The 13,135-nt window shown below is 37.5% G+C and overlaps 3 protein-coding genes across 3 annotated transcripts; 1 reads left to right on the top strand and 2 right to left on the bottom strand.

The window, feature by feature from the left end:
• Positions 1-108: 108 nt before the first annotated feature.
• LOC147541693 (small ribosomal subunit protein eS25y) lies at positions 109-2,131 on the bottom strand. The gene is made up of 4 exons (XM_086634569.1): positions 1,930-2,131; positions 1,761-1,835; positions 1,529-1,663; positions 109-390 (listed from the first exon to the last, which is right to left on the bottom strand). Exons 1-4 carry the CDS (start codon positions 1,930-1,932, stop codon positions 277-279), a joined length of 327 nt encoding a protein of 108 aa, XP_086490695.1. The 5' UTR covers positions 1,933-2,131; the 3' UTR covers positions 109-276.
• Positions 2,132-4,852: 2,721 nt separating this feature from the next.
• On the top strand, positions 4,853-7,666 carry LOC147541694 (vesicle-associated membrane protein 727-like). The gene is made up of 6 exons (XM_086634565.1): positions 4,853-5,123; positions 5,657-5,888; positions 6,003-6,198; positions 6,307-6,427; positions 7,136-7,198; positions 7,303-7,666. The coding sequence occupies exons 2-6, from the start codon at positions 5,699-5,701 to the stop codon at positions 7,444-7,446; spliced, it is 714 nt and encodes a 237-aa protein (XP_086490691.1). The 5' UTR covers positions 4,853-5,123; positions 5,657-5,698; the 3' UTR covers positions 7,447-7,666.
• An 843-nt stretch (positions 7,667-8,509) lies between these two features.
• On the bottom strand, positions 8,510-11,805 carry LOC147541695 (rho GTPase-activating protein 1-like). Its single transcript, XM_086634553.1, has 5 exons — positions 10,801-11,805; positions 10,143-10,263; positions 9,928-10,047; positions 9,401-9,631; positions 8,510-9,311 (listed from the first exon to the last, which is right to left on the bottom strand). Exons 1-5 carry the CDS (start codon positions 11,250-11,252, stop codon positions 8,682-8,684), a joined length of 1,554 nt encoding a protein of 517 aa, XP_086490679.1. The 5' UTR covers positions 11,253-11,805; the 3' UTR covers positions 8,510-8,681.
• Between the last annotated feature and the right edge of the window lie 1,330 nt (positions 11,806-13,135).

A 13,135-nucleotide genomic window follows, 5' to 3' on the forward strand; every position in this document is an offset into this window, starting at 1 on the left:
TTATCCGAATCTAAGTCAGGTAAACAGTCTGACTCATGTGGACACAAAATCAACAGAGTAGATTAGCCATCTAAAAATAATCAGATATCATGAATAAAAAAGCAAACATTTTAAAGTTCTAAATTCAGATAATTAAGACCTCATGTCAGAATCAAAACTGAGCAAATAAAAAAGAAACTATCCTCGTTCGGAAATGACAAAAATTAGTCTTGGATGACATTGAAACTACAGATGAATCCATTTTAAGAACAAAAAGAAACAACCACTAAGTTTGATCTAGGTGTTGGTGGCTCGGGTGTAAATTTGTTGACTAGAATGAGTTGATATCATCCTGATCAAACCTTTTGACATCAAATCCTTGATTGCCCTACGAGCCAATGATCCATTAACCTGATAAAAAAAACAGACACAAGAGAGTGGTGAGAGTTTTTTCACCCACTTATACTATATTTTGAGCAGATAAACAGTTATAAACTTCATTAAAATTCAAACATTCTAAACTACAAAGTCTACATAAGAAATTTCATAATAAAAAGTTAATACATTTTTTTAACCTATGTAACATCAACAATCTTTCTTAGTCCTTTATTTTTGCAGTCTTGATTGCTCAGAATCACATTGATTCTGACCATTCTATCATGAGATTGTGACGTACAGAACGCGAGAAATTTGACAAAGAAGGCAGTCTATCTAGGATTATGAGAGAAGAAAAGAGAAGTAGAAAATTGGACAAATGATATGCCAGTTAGAATTGATCATACAAGGTCAAATATAAATAAAAAGTCAGAAACAATCACAAAGATATGGGTGTAAAAATTAGGATCAATGAAGACACCAAATAGGCAAAAGTAAATATAGAGTAAGAGCATTGCCCTAGTTAATCAGTCATTCTCGAACCACACAGGGAAACAGTTCCAGTTTAGGAAAATGAAGTACAGCCTAAATTGAGAAATATAATGAGACAGACTGAAATACAATCAAACTATATGATATATCATCTCTTATACCTGCTACAAGAATCAGAACCAACATTCGGCATCTACAATATAAGAAGAGAACTATGCAGTTGAGATCGCCCGATCCACCAGAGTAACTTGTGGACAGGATCAGGATGGAGGTAACAAGTAATGTGCAAGAAATATGTATATTATTGTACTGTTTGGGTGGTGACAGAATCAAGGCCGATCCTATAAGGTAGTTATAGTGGGCTAGCATGTCTAATATCCAACTGCTTATGACTACAAAGTTTTCTTGTTTATACTTAAATGTTATAAACAAAAAGAAATGCTATATAAGCAGGTAAGATTCAAACATATTGACATCAACTATCAGGGCTAACCTAATATTCACACAAAATTGTACGATAACTATTGCCCTCCATTAAGTTGGACAAAGGGTTATCTAAACTTATTCAACATTGTTCATTCATGGGAATCTTGAAACTATAATGAAATAAAGTTTTGTACCACAGAAAGATCGTATTTTTTTAGATGGGAAAGAGAGAAAAGTAGAGAATTATAGATCATACCCTCAAACGATCAGACAAGATTGAAGGAGTGATGAGTTTGTATTTTGGAGCTTCAGTAAGAAGTTTGTCATAACTAGCTTGATCAAACAAAACCATATTGTTCACCTTCTCCTTTTGTTTTCCCTTACTCCATTTCTGCAAAAAAACAAATGATTATAACCTTAATATATATGATTATCAATAGAAATATTGAGCAAATCGAAGTAAAACCGTAAACCCTAAGGCTTCTTACCTTCTTCTTTTGCTTTCCTCCACCAGATTTGGCGGGCTTGGAAGATGGAGGTGGAGCTTTCTCCTTCTTTGGTGCCTGTGTTGAAGAACAAATAAACGTTACATGATTGAAAAGGTGAATATGACCAAAAGTGAGATGAAATTTTAGAATTGCAGAAGCTTTTACTAACCATTTCCTTCAAATCGGTTTCTAGGGTTGCTGTGGAACTCCGCTAGGTGTTCTACGAATGAGTTCCTGTTTTGCTGGCTAGGGTTTTGACGTGGGGAAGAGACTTAAATACACCCTGCGGAGATTTTCTTGGGCTTGCACTCAAACTTGTACTTGGGCTTTGTTGTGGTCTCGATTCAGAATTACCGAGTGGGAAATGTTAAAGCCCAAGGGGGTCCCTACAGACTAGCGGGCCTAAAGCAAAAGAGGGTGCCTATAAGAAACATCATCCGTCTTTGACTTGATCCAACTCTAGTTGAATGGCGCGGGCTCAGCCACCGAAAGACCATCGTCACCGCTACCGTCTCCCATAACCACCACGCCCTCTCCACTAAACTCATTTGTTCGCTTATCAACTCTCTACTCAACTCAGCTCAACTCTCTTGTTCCCTCTTCTCAACTATCTCTCTAGATCGAGGGTTTCTTCCTTTGTCATCCGTACATCGATTAAAGGAGGTATTTGAGAAGAGAAATAGAGTTGAGAGCGAGGTGAAAACATATGTCAGATAAAGATAGTTGACGAAGGTGGTGGTAGCGGTGCTGGTGGTAATGGTAGTGGTGGTGGCGGTGGTGATGGAGGCAGTGGTGGTAGTGGTACTGGTGGTTGTGGCACTTGTGGTTGTGGTGATTTTGGTGGTGATGGAGAAGTATTTTGAATCAAGGATCTCAATTATCTCGCATCATCATTTTATATATTAAAATCAAAGACAAAAGTGAATTTAAAGTAAATGTATAGTTTTTTGAGTGTTACATTGGAGAAGTATTTTGAATTGAGGATCTTAATAGTGCCACTTAGGAAAGAGAATCTCAATTCATACTTGACATATCAGATTAGTTAACTTTTTACCCTGACCTTCGCAAGCAAATATTATTCAAGTCTTTTCTTCACCTTCGTCAAAAAAAAGTATCTTTCTTCAACTAAAATATGTCTCGAAGACTATGGTTCGTGAAGTAAGAGGAATATGAGCAATAGAAGAGAGTAGAATCCGAAAGAAAAATGAGAGAGAAGATGAGTCAGAGAGAGAAGGTTGTAGGGCTTCTTAACCGGAGATGTTAACCACACGAAGGGCGAAGAGCTTATACTAAGCGCATTTTCAACGTGAAAGGGTTGGGGCTCCCAAAATTTGGGAGCCCCAGTCCGCAACCTTCCACCCCGGGAGCCTTGGGGCTGGGATCCCCACCTAGGGGTGGGGAACGGACCGGACGGGTAGTCCGCGGTCACTTACTCTTTCGGTCCGGGCGGAACAGGCAAATTCTCAATTTGTCCGGTCGGACATCCGAACAAATCGACCGGTTACTTGACAAAATTCGGTTGTCGTTACCCGTCCATGTCCGCCTAAATTGTCGGACAATCCGGGTAGCGGACCTCTCGGACTCGGACACAATAATTTATTTATTTTTTGCTTGAATGCCTATAAAAGATACTCATTAGGATTTTGCCCAAGCAAAGTCGATAAAACGTAATCCCACATTGTAAACTTAGTCTTTCCATGCATTTATGTGTAAGTGTGTAGTCTAATGTTAACTATATTAATTGATTAGCATACATGTGTAAGCGTGTAGTTCAAATGTTAACTATATTAATTGATTATAATTATTTATATATGATTAAAATGTCGAAGTAAGTCGAAAATATCAATCGATTTGGCTTATTGGTCGGACTTTGACGGAATGCCGGTTAGAGCCTTTTGTCCGTGTCCGTCTTTGGCGGTCCGATCGGGTAGTGCCGTCTCGGACCCCGGACGTCCACGGTCACATCGGACTCGGGTGGTTTGCGGGCGGATCTAGGGATGTCAACGGGGCGGGTTTGGGACGGGTTACCTCTTTCCCAAGTCCGCCCCGTTAATAAACGGGTTTTACCATTCCCGCCCCAATAGTTAATCGGGGTGGGTATTTAATTACCATACCCGTTCCGACTAGAAATCACTTAACCATTACCGACCCGCCCCGCCCCGTTTTACATGAAACGGTGCGGGGTGGGTCGGATTTAAACATAAATTTCATATTTTTATTTCAAATAAGTTAGATTAATTAAAATAATATAAATATTATAAACAAAACTTTTAACATTTTGGTTTTATCAACTATAAACACTACAACTTATTACATAATATAAAATACTTAAATTAATGATATAAGATAAAAAGTTTTAGAAACCTATTGTATATATAATAACATAACATATTTAATCGGGGCGGGGCGGGTTTTACTACCTAATCCCAAACCCGTCCCGAACCCGGTAAATGGTTTTATCTTCATACCATTACCGTCCCATTTAATAAACGGGGCGGTAAAACCCGTTCCATTAGGGGCGGGTTCGGGGAAAAACCCACCGGTTCGGACCAAATTGCCACCCTTAGGCGGATCCGGACTCACCGTTTTTTTCCCACCCCTAGCCCCACTCTCCCCGTCCCAAATTGGATCCTGGGTTGGGGGCTCCCAGCACCAATTATGACCATTGGGAAGTTCCCTAACGGTCATAATTGGGTGGGTTCCCAAAAAGGTGATCCATCAAATATATATTTTTTTTTTTAATGTTATTTGTTTTAAAACTTTTCTTTTTTAATTCTTTCTCAAATTTTTATTTTTATCTTTTCATAATTCTCTCTCAAGAATAATATCAAATTTTAGTTTTGTATTTGAAACTAATAATTTATAGTTGAAAATTGAAATCAAAATTCTGCACACATATATAATTTAGATTTGGGATTCTCAGTTGGGACTTGGGAGCCCGACATTGGAGTTCTTTTTTTTTTTTGTTGAAACAACCCGACATTGGAGTTGAAAAATTTTCGAGGACTCCCCAAATTCATGAGCTCAAGCCCCTGCATTGGACTTGACCTACTAGCCTCGCCCACTAAATACTTTTGCCCGAGTGTTTTTAGTGGCGCCCTTCCTTCGAATTAACCCTTAAAACCGTATTTCCCTTACCTACTTTACTTGAACCGAACCGTCAATGATTCCAATGAACCAATTGGTCAACGCCAATTACCCCTCGCTTATCTTCCTTTCCCCATTATACCCTTTCTTCCATTTTACTTCAATCACAATCCGGTTTCTCTCACAATTTCTTCCCCAATTCTGGAGTTTCAGGAGTCAGAACTGGAGATAGCTTGCTTACCCACAAAGACAAAGCAAGACCCATTAGGTTTTCAGGTTATTACTATATCTCCCTTTCCTATGCCCATCATCTTTCAGTTCAATTCATGGTTCATGCTTCTAACCTAGGATCATTAGACGATGTCAAATTATCATTGAATATTTTCATTTTTCCTGTTAATTGAAAGAATACCCATGTTTGATTCTAGGTTTTATGATCTTTTCTTTAGTTTTTCGCTTTTCTGGATCTCTAATTTCAGTATTATAATCTTGTCTTCCTCTGGGTTTTAATGAGTTAGGGTTTCGTTTGCTCATAATTCCTGATTTAGTAGAGTTATAAAGAAAGACTGATGTGATATTTGATGGTAGGAACCATTTGTTTCTCTTCATCCCTTTGTGTTGATGTGTTATTATGTTGCATAAATAGATTGCCTCTGTCTGAATTTTTTTCCTTTATGATATTTCACATTCCTTCATCACTTTAACTTAGCAAGCCAATACAAAAAAAATGGAAGTCAAAGAAAGCAGTAAAACAAGCCGGAAAAAAATAAATATCATTGAGAAGTGATTTAATTTTTATGGTTTTGTAGATTTGCAGGGTTATAAAGATCTGATCTGCGATATCTTGAGCCATGAGTCGAAGAGGATTGATATATAGCTTTGTTGCAAAGGGTACTGTTGTTCTAGCTGAGCACACGTCGTTTTCGGGTAACTTTAGTACCATTGCCGTCCAGTGCTTACAGAAGCTTCCGGCAAATAGCACAAGACATACTTACTCATGTGATGGTCATACATTCAACTTCCTCATCGACAATGGATTTGGTACTCTAGTTACTGCTTTTTGTACTCACTTGTGTTTCTTTAATTTTTATAGTGTTATTTACTATACACTCGTTCTCGTGTCCTAATGGTATGTATATTTCCTTCAACATACAGTTTTTCTTGTCGTTGCTGACGAAGGAACTGGAAGGAGTGTGCCTTTTATGTTTCTTGAGCGAGTGAAGGATGATTTTAAGCAGAGATATGCAACCCTTATTGATAATGAACGTTCACACCCTCTTGCTGACGAAGAAGATGATGATTTATTTGAAGATCCTTTGAGCATTGCATATAATCTAGACAGAGAATTCGGGTTCGTTTAATTTTTTTGTTAACGAACTAATAGTGTTTCATTTTTTGTTTTTTGTGTTCTTTTGCGTGTATTTGTTGCGAGTATGTGATGTGAGCCTTCATTTGACAGACCGAAACTGAAGGAGCACATGGTGTATTGTACGAACCATCCAGAAGAGATTAGTAAACTTTCCAAGTTGAAGGAACAAATGACAGAAGTCAAGGGGATAATGATGGACAATATTGAAAAGGTATGTTTGTATTATTTAATCCAACTAGGTCCAAAGTTGTTCTTGTGGTCGGGAAGTTGAATAATTGACTCAGTAGAAGAGCTGCTCAGTCGTATTAGTCGTCTCTCCATGCATGAGAACCCTTGTGAACTTAAATCTGCCATTTTCTTCCCACAGACAAGGTTCCTTATGTTGGTAGGAGTTCCCTTTGATACTCCGGATGTCTAATTTGGCAGACATTATTTCTGTTTTCACCAGGGGCACTCTATATTCGATGAGAATTTAGGTTGTATATAGAAATCAAATTACATTTAACTAGGAAGCTCGAAAGTAAGGAAGCATGGGAAGTGATCGGGAAAAAAAGAAAGAAAAACATAAGAAAAGAAGATAACTAGGTATTAAGAGCTGGTAAATTGGACCCCAATAGTAAGTTAAAGAGCATGATCTCCAAGCTTGTAACTCAACTTGAGTGATTAGTTTCCCATCTCTTATGTTAATATGGTGATGTTTCCCTCTGGATGAAGCATGAGAAAGTAAGAGTCAAGATTAGTTACCAATCTTTTTGTCGTATGTTATGTTCGTTTCTAGATGCACAAGTTTGCCTTAAAACGTGAACTATTTCCATTATATAATCACGCTGAAGATGTTTATCTTTACTTGCAATGGTTAATCATTATTGGCAAGTTTCATCTATTCCAATTGGAAGTTAATCATAATACTGGTTTTCAGGTTCTTGATCGCGGAGAGAGGATTGAACTTTTGGTTGATAAAACAGAGAACCTTTCGTTTCAGGTACTTCTTCACTCCTATAATTGCGCGAAGTGTCAATGATTCATTAGAGATTGTTAAAACTAGCAACATGTATATGTCATCTGCGTTTTTGGTTGTTGTTTTAGGCTGACAGCTTCCAGAGACAGGGAAGACAGCTCCGACGGAAAATGTGGCTGCAGAACTTCCAGTTGAAGCTGATGGTGGGTGGGGGAATTCTTGCTCTTATCATTATTCTGTGGCTCATGGTTTGCAAAGGATTCAAGTGTTGATGTTAGTGGAGATGCCAAAGACTATTATTAGTACCCCTCTCTCGTTTTTCTTTTTTACTTTTGATGTAAATAAAGAAATGAAAGAAACCGGAAATCCCAGTTTATATAAGAAGATGGTTGGTGATTAAGAACGGAAAGAGTGTAATAGACGTATCTTTCTTTACACTTGATTTGATTGACTATGATTCATGATGGAAATGAGTATGCATATTCTTGGGTTTGTGGTGGATCCGTCTTCCTTCATTTCGAGATGCACCTTTTGAGTTCTGAAAATAGATTGCCATGGCAGAGTAAAATGAGGAGATTTCAGTGGTTTCATGAATTGATTTGGTTCCACTGTTTTGGGCTGTGGATTATTTCCAAATATACATATATACAGAGATGTTTATCAGATATCTCATTGATTAGAGAGAAAAATTTGATCATCGTAAGAGAAATATATGTTTCTTCAAACTAGGTAGTTAGGGCGATATTTTTCAATCTGATTGAGAAAATAAAAATTGAAAGAACACGATCTTTCATCATAATCGAAATGTCACTGACATAGAAAAATAACAATGTATACAATGGAGGGAGTCGCAAGATCACACATCCGTTTAATCATAATCGAAATGCCACTAACATAGAACAATAACAATGTAGCAACAGATACTATCGGTATTGGAAGAGAAATATGAACCCTTTTTGGGTAACACAAGTTTTTCTTTTGGTAAAACTTCATAAATTCCTATGGCTCAGATGCTTTAGTTAATAGTTAAGATTTGAAGTTTAATGGAGATCAAATGGCTTAGAATAAGTGTATTTATTGTATCTACGTAATAACAAGTATATTTTCTGTAAGATACTACAGCAAAACGTAACACAACAAAATAGCGTACCAAAGAGGTACCCTCCTAGCGCCGTGTTGGATATTTGGTAGCGTATCACGTAAGATACTAGAGCAAAACGTAACACCCTCCCAGCGTCTTGTAGGATAAATCGTAGTGTACCGCGTACAAGTACCTGTACGACGTACTTGTGGTATCAGCGTTTCCAGGTAACATTGAGAGAGGGAGAGACCATATTAATGGAAATGAAAGATGAAGGAAAATATGTCATTACAAATAGGAACCAATTAAGAAATCAGATACACCAAATCATACACAAATTGTACATGTCAAAAGACTCAAATTTCCTGCAAACTTCTAATAAACATAGGAGTTATAGTCAAGTCAAGAGGGAAGTCCGTTCTTCATTTATCGCCAAGCTTCAACTCTCTCTATCCTTGAATTTATCCGGCTAAGAATGCTTATTTCTCTTGGTTTCTCAGCAGGTCCTGCAACTTGAAACACAGGCTGCTCAATAGCCTTTTCGAGTTCCCATCTAAAATCCGACTTACTAGATTGGGCAGTCTTATCATAGAGGAATTTTGCAAGAATCAAAGGCTTCGGACCATTAACATTACCATTAGGAGCTCCCACCCGAGCATCCGATAACGTTTTTGTTTCAGGTAGCATCTCACAACTCCGGAAATCATCTTCGGTGGTCTCACTCCTACCAGACATGTTCCTCCCACGATAAGTTTGAAAATCTTGATTTTCATTTTCAGTCGTCGAATCCCCATCATCGTTAGAGTGAAGGGGACTTTCCATCATAGGTTCGTCTGAATAGAAGCTATAATTTTCATCGTCTTTCTCCTCAAACGCCTCATAATCCGGATGAAACAATGAAGGGCTATGTTGTCCATTCTCATCCGTATGTTCCGGGTTGGAAGAGCAGAGCTTTATTGCAGAATTCTCTCGCTCTTTAAGTGTCTCTTCTATCAAGGTTTTGAGAAAGTTCATTACTTGCACAGCATACATCAAAGCTGTTAATGGATCTGCCATCTGCATTTTAGTTAAATTTACACTATTTTTAAGAACTGAAATCATATCTGTTATCACATCCTGTCTGTAAATTCGTGACCGTTCGTTACCTGAGTCATGTTTGGTGCAAAGACCATGGCAATATTTCGGGCATTCATTTTGTTTCGAACTTCCTCTTGTACTATATCAGCCATCAGATTGATAGCCCAATTCAACATAGCAGCTTCTGTCGAGGGTAGAAGCCTTACAAGACGAGTATAATCCTCTTCCGTTTGGCATTGCATTACTTGCTCAGGTTCAAGAGGATCTAAAACCCCAGTAGGAAGTTCTCGAAACCAAGCCTGGAATCATCAGTGCATGAAAAGTTCATATTACAATCACTAGATCGGAAAAAAACATGAGAAGGCAGCAGCTTTTTCGCGTCGACGAAATGGGGCCATCCCGACACGGCATGGCCTGTTGGGAAACACTATCGTGTGTACATGAACAGATATTGTACTTCCAGATTTCAAAAATAAGGCAATACAAACCAGAGAACAAATTTAGAACAATGATTTTAACTTTCCTGGTTTCAGAATAAGACGGTGGAAACCCGAGAAAAAGTTTAGAAGAAGATTGCGGAATGCAAAAGAATTACCTTTATAAGACCAGCGAGGCAATGTACGTCAATGCCTTCTGGGATGACTCCGCAGTTTAGCTGGTCTCTGACATACTCTTCTTGGCTATTTTCTGCATTAATTCTGAAAATCCCTTCCGTCTGTAACATTTAAACGTTCAAATGGTTCTGAATATTCATACCAAACTTGATGGAAGTGGGTAGGAACAGGGCGAAAAAGAAATGAAAGAATTTACCTGCAAACCTCCTTGAGCATACAAGTGTCTTTGCATCAAGAGGAGTATTGTCGGCACACTATTTCCTCTAGAATCATAAGAACATTGCATAGAAGCTGTCGAAACTCCGAAAACGTTTGCACTACAAAAAAAGGATATCCACAAGTTTAATTTTGAATTGGGAGGTAGCATTTGATTGCATCACTCTTGAACTTGAATAATGACAAGAACATATCATAAAAAAAATCATAAAGTATTATTTTGGATCACGGAGCGATTTATGATAATAGATGGTTTGGCAATGAGAAGATCCAAATACGAATCTAAAGATCCAACAACCCATATATTCAACCATGAAATTAAACCCAAATTGTGACTAGTTGGAGGTAAAAAGATATAGAACAAAATGAAATTCATCTCATCCTAATGCCAAATTTCTATGAAGAATCCTCTTATAATCAACATTACCATTGTTAATAAACAATTTTTGACCTTGGACTATATAAATCCCAAATTCAAGATTTTAGGCCATGATTAAACTCAACCAAGAACAAACCCAATTGTAAAAACCAACAATCAAATTCCCAAAATTCATCAATTTAACACTTGATTTAGACTAAAGAAGAACAACCCAGATTAGAAAACAAGATTAACCAACACCTGAACAAGTTTAATTTACCTAGCACTAGGAGCTCTTCTGGGAACTTCAGGTTCAAACTCAACAGGTAGACCTAGAAACCCATTAAACCTGTCAAATGTGACATGGGCAATATGTCGAACATTAGTAGGCCATCCAATCTCCATGGAAGAGTGCTCCTCTGTATCAGCACAAACGACCAAATACTTCCTAAAAGAAGTAATTAACAAAGCTAATAGAGATAGTTGACCTTCTTCTTTATCAATTTCTTCTCTTTCTGTGTCTGTAATTTCAGCTACAAGAGAAGATGATCTTGAAGAAGAAGAAGAGGAAGAGGAAGTTGGGTTGTTGTTGTTGTCGTTATGAAGGGAACTAATCTGGGTAGGAAATTGGGTTTGGGTTTGATGGAGAGAGACATCATTTGATGTAAATGTGCAAGATAAGGATCTTGGAGAAGAAGGAAAATGAGATGGAGATTGAAGGACTTCTGTCATCACTATCAAAAAGCTTAAGAACTAATTACACAAATGAAGGGTGTAAATCATAGGAGATGTGAAAGAGAAATCAAAAAATTGGTATTGGAAATTCATTAGAGTTGGATTGAAGGATCAAAATTGGGTAATGGTTGGGGGGGACGTGAGAATCATTACTGATGATTTTATCTTTTCTCTCTCTTATCTGGCATTACTACCATGGCTGGATTTGATGAGCAAGTAAGAGAGAGAGAAAGTAGTAATAAATAATGTTAGTAAGAAATTAAAATGAGAGAGAGAGAGAGAGAAACAGTTGGGTAGTGATGGAGATGGAAGGTATGAATAATGTTTCTTTATGTCTCTCTCTCTCTCCCTGTGCTTGAAAGTGAAGCTTTCTTTATTTCTTTCTCTACCAATATTTACTTTTCTTTCCCCAAGAAGAAAACCTCATTATTATTTATTACACGTGAGATTAGGCCCGAGTACAATCATCTATAATAAGAGCATGGCCTATTAGATACTTTTAAGTGGATCTAATCCGTACATTTTTATCTCATATCTTCTAGTCAGAACTTCTGATCGAGTCGATGTTCAAACAACGTTTTTGTATATGTAGTTTTCAATTGGCCGTGTGGAAAACGTAGTACGCTCATCACTTTACCCTTTACATTTGACAATAACAGTAAGGACAAACATTTCGACTTTTGCATTCTCTAATTTGCCTTAGGAAAACATCTCTATGATATGCATTATACCTTTTGTATGTGATGAAATATTAACAGAAATATAACACTTTTTACTTCTGAAGTTTCCAATTCGTCATGTGGAAAAAATATTTGTTCTACATTTTACTTTGTGTATTTGACAAACGCTTTAACAGAAAAATAATATTTTGCCATACGAAATTTTGATTTCTATTGTCGGATAAGCATTATGTTATGAATTTTATCTTTTGTAGTTGACAAAAAATTAACATAAAAATTATATTTTGGCTATTGCACTTTTTTATTTGTCTTTTGATAAAATAGCATAAGTGCTGCATTTTCCAATTGACAAACCCTAGTTGTTTGTTGGTTTGTTGGCTGGAATTGGGTAGACCGAGCAGGTTTGTCCGAGCAAGAGGAGTTGGGGAAGACGGATCGAGGGTTTTATTCTCAATTAACGGTCGACTCGAGGGTGTCACAGAAATCTAATCAAACTTCATGGTAATCCAAAATACAATACGAAAGAAACGGCAAGGAGGACTAGACAAAATATAGAGTAGGGAAGTAATAATGATAAAAATAAGAGTTAATTCCTATATGGCCCCCTACTTTGTGACCAGCTTCCTTTATGGCCCCTTTTTTTCGTAAATTCAAATATGACTCCCTATTTTCATGGAAATGTCCTGACTACCCTTCCTTTAAATCTTTTTTCAAAATAAAATAAAAAAAACAAACATAATTCCACCTCACTTCCCTCTCCACCACTTATCTCTCTCCACTTCACCTCTATTCCCAAATCATCTTTCTCTCTCTCCAACTCACCTCTCTCTCTCTCCAACTCACCTCTCTCTCTCCACCTCACTCTATCTTCTCCGATGAAGGTCGCCGGCCGGCGACCTTCAACCTAAGAGAAAAAAAAAAAAAAATTTTTACTCTCATCTCCCTCTTTCTCTAAAAACTCTGGCAAAGGGGGTTCCCTTCGCCGGAGTTTTTAGAGAGAGAGAGAGATGAGAGTAAAAAAAAAAAATTCTTTTTTTTTTAGGTTGAAGGTCGTCGGCCGGAAAATTTTCTGGCCGGCGACCTTCATCGGAGAAGATAGAGTGAGGTGGAGAGAGAGAGAGGTGAGGTGGAGAGAGAAAAAGGTGAGTTGGAGAGAGAGAAAGATGATTTGGGAAGAGAGGTGAGGTGGAGAGAGATAAG

The sequence above is a fragment of the Eschscholzia californica genome, unplaced genomic scaffold, assembly GCF_041429995.1.
Source record: "Eschscholzia californica isolate CP2 unplaced genomic scaffold, dmEscCali1.0.p SCAF_4, whole genome shotgun sequence".
Classification (NCBI taxonomy): domain Eukaryota; kingdom Viridiplantae; phylum Streptophyta; class Magnoliopsida; order Ranunculales; family Papaveraceae; genus Eschscholzia; species Eschscholzia californica.